Here is a 10,430-nt window from a genome sequence, read left to right as displayed (position 1 = left end):
ATGCATTAATAATGACCAAAATAAATACCAAACATTTAAAAAAACGAATGTTGAACAGAAGTAGAATCCAGGTTTATAATTTTGTGATCATTTGTTCTTAAACAAATGTTCAGACATTAACACACATACAATATTAAACAGGTTATATACATATGACGGTTTCAGAGACTCATGCTTATATTGATTATAACTGTTTTCAGTTATAATGAGGAATGTTTTATTTGATTTCTCTTTTTGTTTTTAGAAGTTAAATCAGTACAGTTTATTGTGTTACATAAATCCAGGCTTGTTTTTTACATAAAGCATGGGCGGGTTCAACCAAGAATCCAGATTACACAGGGGATTTCTGCAACCGGATTAAGCTAAGCACCTTATTTAGCAACAAGAAGTGAAAATCATTAATAAGCCCTTGTGTGGTGTTGGTATAAAGGGGCCACTGGTTCACAGAGAGACATAATTTGGTGGAGAAGTGAACAAGCTCCTATTGCTATTTATTATTTCTAACGCTGATCAGCATCAACATAACAGGTACGATCTGTGGTTTTATTATTACCTTTAAAATATTGAGGCCTTCAAAATACCATATGTTTTGACAGTATTAAAAAGTATGTATTAAATAATTAATTCCCTCTTGCTGTAGATGTAAGAAAAATACAAGTGAATATAAGCATAGCATTTGCTCTCATTGTGGTATAGGATGGAATATTGCAAGGTCGCCTTGCTGTTGGTTTCCCTGTCCTACATTAAGCATTGTTGGTCATCTTCTTGTGTGGTGGACAGCTTCAGTGTCAAGCAGGACTTTGACCCCAAAAAAGTAAGTCCACAGACCAGGGCTATAAGGAAAGAGACTATTAAGAATATTCTGGAATCTGATTGGTCAGAAGGTGTTGGTTAATTTTTTTTTAACAGACAATATTTGGCGTTTTGTAATAAGAAGGTTTGTGTAGCATTTATGTAAGTTGTTTTTAGCATCATCTATAGGTTCCTTTAATTTTTATGTTGTATGAAAGTCTAAGGATGGAGGATGGTATGTGGTTTTAGTTGCATTTTTGTTTTGAAACTAAATAACCCAATAAAATGGCTAAACTGCAATATTGATATTGATATAGATTTTGGTATGTGTTTTGTCAGTATGCAGGAAAGTGGTATGCTCAGCAGAAGAAAGATCCAGAAGGACTCTTCCTGCAAGACAATATTTCCGCAGAGTACACCCTGGAAGATGATGGGACCATGACCGCTTTTACCAAGGGTCGAGTCACTCTTTTTGGGTGGGTGAGGAACAAGATCAGTTCAACAGAATTTTGCAAAAAGAAAATATTAATCAGTTAGTGGTGGAATAACTAGATATAGAAAAGCAAAGATAAGGTAAGGATTACCAGCATCCAACTAATATTGACTTGATCTTGTAATGTTGGCGCTATATAAATTTTTTTACAGTAATGTGATTGTCCTATGTAATTGTCCTAAACATGTTATCTTGAATGAAAGCAAAAAAAAGACTAACAGCAACCACTGGCATGTAACATGTTGAACAGGTGTAAACTGAAGACAGGAACAAATAACCATATAAAGACAGATAAAAACAAAAAAATTGTCAATAGAACATTGGTTTTTTTTTGAGGTGGTAGCTTAGTGGTTAAGGCATTAGATATGAAGGTCATGAGTTCAAATCCCATTCACACCAAGGAGCCACTTCTGGGCCCCTGATCAAGGCCCTTAACCCCCATAGCTGCTCAGTTGTATAAATAAGATAAATGTGCAGTAAGTCACTCTGGATAAGGGTGCCTGCCAAATGCCATAAATATAACTGATATATAGATCCTCACAGCATGTATTCGCTCCTAAATGATTGGTGTTTGGACCTATTTTATAGTATCTCCTATGAATTACTAATTAACACAGTGTAGTAAAGGTGTATAGTTTGTAGTGATTGTAAGTCTGGATAAAAAAAAATCTGCTGTAAAATTGAATCCAGTATTGGATCAATATTTAGTATTAGCAAAATAATTGGTTACGGCAGCATTAATCCAAATGTAAACTACTGTGTGTTACTGTTTGTGCAGATTCTGGGTTGTGTGTGCTGACATGGCTGCCCAGTACTCAGTGCCTGATCTGTCCACACCTGGCAAGATGTTTATGAACTACCAGGGTCTGGCTAGCTACCTGTCTAGTGGAGGTGGGAAAATCCTTCTCACTTTCTTTAATAATAACTTATAAATCCCTTGAGCAACCATAGATTTTAAGAGACTTTTATTTTACACAAAAAACTAATTTTTTACAAGATAGACTGTATTACTACAGCATAGATTGAGTTTAATTAAAATAATTAAATTTTAAGCTCATGTACACAAATATTTAGTATTGTATAATGATATATCTTCTGAGTTATAAGTGCTACACTTCACTTGAGGAAACCCAAACCATTAACAGTTTGTTAGGTGTATATAATAGCATCATGAATATTTCTCTATTACTAAGCTTCTAAATTAAACATTTAACCCTGTCAAAAAGTTTACCACATCATCAACCTATCTAATACACTCACAAATGGTCTTCAATAGTTACAGAAAAATCAAAGTTAGATTCAAATATATTACTTATGCCTTTCAGATATCATTTAAATGTCCATTCAAATAGTAAGACAAAACACTTTGAAACTGATCATTTTTTTTCTATAGCAGCATGTTTTGCAGTTTTATAATTCTCTTACATGGTTTTATTTCTTACAGAAAAATACAGCTATAATCATTTTCATTTTCTGTTAATGTGAAAAAGGAGAAACACATAGCTTTTTACAGACAACATACAAAATGCAAAAGCCTCATTAATGCAAACTATTATGTTTGTATTGTTACAAAAAACTAAAACCAAAGACTTCAAAGAATGTTAAATATACATTTCCATACAGAAAACATCACCAAAATATTGCAATTGGATTTGCATTTTTCAATAAAAAATGATAACATATTATTGCTGGATTAATATAAATCCCCGATTTGCAGCTACATTGCTGCTCCTATTTAAAATTGAAGAATGTCTTCTGACCAGCCAGAACCAGCAGATACTTCAACAGCACCATGCTCTATGTTTTATAATTGTGGATTTTAACTTCCACCCTGGTTTGGTTTGCACAGGTGACAATTACTGGGTCATCGACACTGACTATGACAACTACGCCATCACTTATGCATGCCGCACACTGAAAGATGACGGAACCTGTGATGATGGCTATGCCCTTGTGTTCTCCCGTAACCCTCGTGGCCTGCCCCCACCCATCCAGCGCATTGTGCGCCAGAAACAGGAGGAAATCTGCATGGCTGGCCAGTTCAAACCTGTGCTGCAATCAGGTCAGGCTTAAAATATAGCACTTTTGACAAAGAGCGCTTTTATGCCCAGTCACTAATGTAGAGTGATGTTTTCATGAATAAATACCTGCCTGTTGGACACTTGTGAGACTCACAAATGTTCTCTTTTGTTCCACAGAAGCCTGCTGAGCGCTCCGACACCTCCCTTTGGTATGCTGCCAGGAGAAGACACATCCAAGGCTTTGAAGATGCAAACAATTGCTCATCAGGGAAACACAGTTTGCCATTTTAAGGGAAAATTGTGTTTGGAACAATAAATGTTTTTTAAACAAAAGTAATGCTTATGGGAGTTGAATAGAAGATTGATGTATGCAAATCCAAACAAAATACTTTCTTTCTCTAAGTAACACTTTGCACATGAAAACTATAGAACAAATGTTCAGGATTCAAAATAAGGTATTTAGTTCTTATGCCTTACACTTACAACAAATTGAGTTGAGTGCAAATAGTTAGGATTTCTTATTTAAATTACCAATTTAAGGTGACATTTAAATGTTTACATTTACATTTAGAGCAGATGCCCTTATCCAGTGCTATACAGTATATACTCCATCAGAAAAAATATCCTCATGCTATTACAAGTCAGGGTTTAGGAATACTGAAAAGCTCAGAGCACAGAGTAGATTTAGTGCCAGAAATCTTCGAGTTTAGGTTTGAATATAAATCTGCATAACTTTGTTTATTCATTTATCTTTGGTAACTATCCTGGTCATGTCAGGGTGGATTCATAGCTAATCCTTGAAAAATTGGTTGCAGGGTGGGAGCATTCATCCCAGGTGGGATGCCATCAATCACAGAAAACACTAACACACATTCTCACACATTCTCACACATTCTCTCTCTCACACACACACACACACACACACACACACACACACACACACACACACACACACACACACACACACACATGCACACACATTTACGCTTAATGTCAATTTAGAGTAGTCAGTCCACCATTTCAAGAAACTGGAGAACATGGAGGAAATGCACTCGGGCATGAGGAGGACAAGTAAAAGCTGACATAGACACTAACCTAAGATAAGGTTCAAACCCATGACCCATGATCTATGAGGCAACAATGCGCACATGCAGAATTCTTCTTATAATTCATACTGTATTAACCCTTTGTGCATATTAATAACATTTCATTAAGGGAGAATTTGCATGTGTCACACCAAACAAGACTGAACAACTGTAATCTTAGCACTTAACATCAATTTGAAACAATTGCCTTAAAAAGGTCAAATTTTTTCCCTGAAAAAAAGTGAATCTTTAATTATTGTGCACTGTTAACCTTAACTTCAAATCAGCCAGAACCTAAAACTGTTATGTTAAAGCCAGTTTACACAGGATGCCTTTTTTAATGTATTTAGATGGAGAGAAGTCACACGGAGCAGAAACCCTGTTCCTGTAATCTTAAAATATGTCCAGTGACATTTTTTTTTATATTGTCACAATCTACACTTAGCATAGTCATGGCATCCCTCTATAATTATACTGTTTCTATTTTAGTACGCCTGTATAATACTCTATTACAGCTATAATAGTGTAAATTCTTAAGAATTGGTGCATATTTCTTTTTTAATAATTTTTTGTACTTGCATTTTGTCTTAGGTGTTAAATTGAACGACCAATTTTAGGAGACTTTAAAACAGAGACATATTCTATATATAGACGTATACATTCTATTGACCAGCAGCAGAAATGTTTGCAGTTGGTGTTCATAAAGTAAGAACGGGAGCTTTGAGGATGGATTTGGACTGTAGTTAATGTCAACAGTCTGCTACACTGACTCAGGACTACAGTTTGCTTCTGTTCACCATCACTGTAGCCAGCAACATTGTTTATCTGTAATAAATGGACATTCGGTGCAACCCAGATGAGGATGGTTTCCCTCTTGAGTCCCTCAATGTAAATATGTATGTATGTATGTATGTATGTATGTATATATATATATATATATATATATATATATATATATATATATATATATATATATATATATATATATACTTATCCTATAGGTAAACTAACTGATCATGGTACAAACATTTACATAAAAAACATATAAAAAAAGTTGTAAAAGCACATTCACAGAGTAATAGGATCAGATTAACAAAAAAAGGCAGTCTACAAAATCAGCATCTCTAAATTATGTCTTAGTTAATTTTTTTCCACTGTTGACATTACTGAATCTTATCTCGTAACCCTTGCACTTAGACACAAATTCACTACCATCTAATAAAACAATAAGTAACTACATATACTGCAAGAAGCTTCTATGAAAAAATAGAAACATTAACCAGATTTGTACATAAACAAGCCAACCAATGGTAAAAGTGCACAATTCTGTTACAAATATCAATAATAAAACTTAACCAAAAAAAAAAACTATTATAGTATTATAAGTATAATTCAGTTTAATTATACTACTAAGTCACACTTACTTAGTTGTCAACCACATAAGCAATTATCACAGCGTGCAAACATTTTTTGTAGTCACCTAGGAATCGTTCTATACTTGTTTAAAAAAATATTCACCCACTTCCTTGTAGAATGCTTCTAGTTCTGAGCTATACTTGCCTGATGTTACATTTACAGCATGTTCCAAAGAGACTGTCAGGAAACCAGTATACATTAAATGAATCTCACGGTTGATTCTAGGCCATATTTTGGTTGTGTTATCAAAACCAGCTTTAGATTCTTGATTAAATGTGTCATATTTGCTTATGGAATTTTCTGTTATTTAATGGGATCTATTTTTCCATTTACCCATAGGGTATTTCTCGTGCACTGGCTGCCACACAACCCTTCTGCATAATAGATTTAGTCCCATGCTTAACAATTGTCAAGGTGTTGTTTTCAGGAAATGTTGCTCCTTATTATCCTTAGTCTTCTTATTATCCCCAAATCTTCTTGCTCTTCCAGATCTTGCCTTGACTTCGCTCATTTCCACTTATAACTGACATTTATTAATGAAATTTCTGAGAAATGGAAATTGTGAGCTGGAAATGCATTCATATATTTGCATATTCAAAATTAAAAAATCAACAAAATATGTAATTTGACAAAATGGGCCCAAACTTTTGCATAGAACCATAGCAGAGCACATAAAGGCCGACACTGTGTTCTGACCACATCTGAAGCGTAAGACAAACCATTTCCAAGCACTAATGTGTAACTTATTACAGTATGTAAACAAACCTGCTTTCTAAATTAAACTACAAATTGTTGCGTATCCTATTATAGCTAACCACAACTCTGAAGAAAAACAAAAAACACACAAAAACCAGAATGTGCAGAACGTGCTAGCAAATATCCCTTTCCTACCATGTTCATGTGATGAGATGTATTATTATTATTATTATTATTATTATTATTATTATTGTTATTGTTGTTGTTGTTGTTTTTTATATTATTATTATTATTATTATTATTGTTGTTGTTGTTTTTGATATTAATATTATTATATTATTATTATTATTAATAATTATTGGCGGGGGACAGTGTAGCTAGACAGCATCGGATGGTGGTCTGTAGGATGGTTTTGGAGGCGAAGAAGAAGAGGAGGAAAGTAAGGATTGAAAGAAGAATAAGATGGTGGAAACTGAAGGAGGAAGAGTGTAGTGTGAGGTTCAGGGAAGAGGTCAGACAGGGGCTTGGTGGTGGTGAAGAGGTGCCGGATGATTGGGCAACTACTGCAGGAGCGATGAGGGTGGCAGCTAGAAAAGTACTTGGTGTGACATCTGGAAATAGAAAGCAAGACAAGGAGACGTGGTGGAATGAGGAAGTGCAGGAGAGCATTAGAGGAAAGAGGTTGGCAAAACAGACGTGGGATCGACAGAGTGATGAGAAAAGTAGGCAGGAGTACAAGGAGATGCGGCAGCAGGTAAAAAGGGATGTGGCGAAAGCCAAGGAAAAGGCATATGAGGAACTGTATAAGAGGTTGGACACTAAGGAAGGAGAAAAGGATTTATACCGACTGGCCAGGCAGGAGACCGAGCTGGGAAGGATGTACTGCAAGTTAGAGCAATAAAGGATGGAGAGGGAAATGTGTTGACTAATGAGGAGAGTGTGTTGAGAAGATGGAGGGAGTATTTTGAGCAGCTGATGAATGAGGAAAATCAGAGAGAGAGAGGGCTGGAGGATGTGGAGTTGGTGAAGCAGGATGTAGATAGGATTAGTAAGGAGGAAGTGAGAGCAGCGATTAAGAGGATAAAGAATGGAAAGTCGGTTGGACCAGATGACATACCGGTAGAAGCGTGGAGATGTTTAGGAGAGATGGCAGTGGAGTTTTTAACCAGATTGTTTAACAGGATTCTGGAAGGGGAGAGGATGCCTGAGGAATGGAGAAGGAGTGTGCTGGTACCGATCTTTAAACATAAGGGAGATGTGCAGACCTGCAGTAACTACAGGGGAATTAAGTTGATCAGTCACACCATGAAGTTATGGGAAAGAGTAGTGGAAGCCAGGCTGAGAGAAGAGGTGACCATCTGTGAGCAACAGTATGGTTTCATGCCGAGGAAGAGCACCACAGATGCCTTATTTGCTTTGAGGATGTTGATGGAGAAGTATAGAGAAGGACAGAAGGAGCTGCATTGTGTATTTGTGGATTTAGAGAAAGCGTACGACAGGGTGCCGAGAGAGGAGTTGTGGTATTGTATGAGGAAGTCAGGTGTGTCAGAGAAGTATGTGAGGGTGGTGCAGGACATGTATGAGGACAGTGTGACGGCAGTGAAGTGTGCAGTAGGTACGACAGACTGGTTCAGGGTGAAGGTTGGACTGCATCAAGGATCGGCCCTGAGCCCTTTCCTGTTTGCAGTGGTGATGGACAGGTTGACGGACGAGGTCAGACAGGAGTCTCCTTGGACTATGATGTTTGCAGATGATATTGTGATTTGTGGAGTAGAGAGTAGGTTGAGAAGAGCCTGGAGAGGTGGAGATATACGCTTGAGAGAAGGGGAATGAAAGTCAGTAGGAGTAAGACAGAGTACATGTGTGTGAATGAGAGGGAGTGATGCGGTTGCAGGGAGAAGAGGTGGAGAAGGTGGAGGAGTTCAGGTACCTGGGGTCAACAGTGCAAAGTAATGGAGAGTGTGTTAGAGAAGTAAAGAAAAGAGTGCAGGCAGGGTGGAGTGGGTGGAGAAGAGTGACAGGAGTGATTTGTGATAGTAGGGTATCTGCAAGAATGAAAGGGAAAGTTTATAGGACTGTGGTGAGACCTGCGATGTTGTATGGATTAGAGACAGTGGCATTGAGTAAAAGACAGGAGATGGAGCTGGAGGTAGCAGAGCTGAAGATGTTAAGGTTTTCGTTGGGAGTGACGAGGATGGACAAGATTAGAAATGAGTTTATTAGAGGGACAGCGCATGTAGGATGTTTTGGTGACAAGGTGAGGGAGGCGAGATTGAGATGGTTTGGACATGTGCACAGAAGGGACACGAATTATATTGGTAGAAAAATGCTGAAGATGGAGCCACCAGGTAGGAGGAAAAGAGGAAGGCCAAGGAGGAGGTTCATAGATGTGGTGAGGGAAGACATGCAGGTAGTTGGTGTGAAAGAGGCAGATATAGAGGACAGGGTGGTATGGAGACGGATGATCCGCTGTGGCGACCCCTAATGGGAGCAGCCGAAAGAAGAAGAAGAAGAAGAAGATTATTATTATAAACTAAAACTTTCTTTTCGGCTTCTCCCGTTAGGGGTCGCCACAGCGGATCCTCCGCACGTTTGATTTGGCACATGTTTTACGCTGGATGCCCTTCCTAACGCAACCCTCCCCAATTTATCCGGGCTTGGGACCGGCACTAATGACCGGGAATCGAACCCGGGTCGCAGCGGTGGGAGCGCTGCATCTTAACCACTAGACCACCAGGGGACCTTATTATTATTATATATTATATATTATTATTATTATTATTATTTATTATAAAATAAATAAGGGATCTTTATATAAATTAGACATATTCTCATGTATATATTTTATATTTGACATATAAATAAATGTCAAAAAGCTGTGGATACTTTTTACTTATCTGTAAAGAGTGTCATAGATCTTACATCACAAAAAACTGCACTTAACACGTGTAAAAGAATTTCATTTATAGATTTGAAGTTATCATTATGTAATTCTAAATTAAAAAGCCAGTTGTCAAACTGCACAATGCACAATTTTGTCAAAACTATGTGCACACCATTACCCCTATATGTGGTGCTTCGCAAAAATTTTGCCAAATGTTGAGGAAATCTAATTGATCTACTTTCTAATTTAGATGCACACAATGCTTCCATGTGATTTAATTCAGGTATATTAACACAATTTGTTTTTATGCATCCATCATGTATGTTTTGGTATAAGCAATGTATATATAAATAATAAAATAAAAACATATATTAAAAATACATTTAGATTTATTTATGTGTGTGTGTGTGTGTGTGTGTGTGTGTGTGTGTGTGTGTGTGTGTGTGTGTGTGTGTGTGTGTGTGTGTGTGTGTTTGCCAATGTAAAGGTGGATAAATTGGACAGTGCCCTGACCTCATCCCCACCTTTGGGTTGAACTGAACTTTCCCTTTTGATGCTAAGTGAGCACATGCCCACAGCCATAGTCCAAAATCTAGAGGAGCACTGTTCCAGAAGTGGGAAGCAGAAGCAGAGGTTGCAAATCAATAGTAATTGCACATGCAGTAGGATGTCATTGACATGTCCACATACTTTTGGTTATATAGTGTATATAACACTATTATAATTATTATAATAATAATTATTAGTAATTGAAATAGTAGTAGTAGTATCTTATAGTTGTTATTAAGCTTATAAGTTTATTGTTTCGACTGAAATTCTGAAAATAAAGGAAAAAAATATAAGGATATTTTTGTGGGTTGTAAAATAAAGAAAGATAAATATAATGCATGCAATTTGACTGATACATTTTTTATATATTGATATAGAATCTTTGGCTAAATGTCTCGTGAAATTCTTACACATTTATACTGAGGTTCTGTAACAGAGGAGGCACTGTTTCCATGGTGATAAGACTGAGGGACCTCATCACCCCTCCTCCCTCT

General features: G+C 36.8%; 1 protein-coding gene across 1 annotated transcript; it reads left to right on the top strand.

The window, feature by feature from the left end:
• The first annotated feature begins 398 nt into the window (after positions 1-398).
• rbp4l (retinol binding protein 4, like) lies at positions 399-3,708 on the top strand. The gene is made up of 6 exons (XM_083564302.1): positions 399-528; positions 697-814; positions 1,132-1,268; positions 2,064-2,176; positions 3,135-3,347; positions 3,484-3,708. The coding sequence occupies exons 2-6, from the start codon at positions 698-700 to the stop codon at positions 3,492-3,494; spliced, it is 591 nt and encodes a 196-aa protein (XP_083420428.1). The 5' UTR covers positions 399-528; position 697; the 3' UTR covers positions 3,495-3,708.
• Positions 3,709-10,430: the final 6,722 nt, after the last annotated feature.

This window comes from Silurus aristotelis, assembly GCF_946808225.1.
Source record: "Silurus aristotelis genome assembly, chromosome: 16".
Taxonomy (NCBI): Eukaryota; Metazoa; Chordata; class Actinopteri; order Siluriformes; family Siluridae; genus Silurus; species Silurus aristotelis.
Note: the sequence above shows the minus strand (reverse complement) of the source record. Positions and strands in the feature narration are given on the sequence as shown.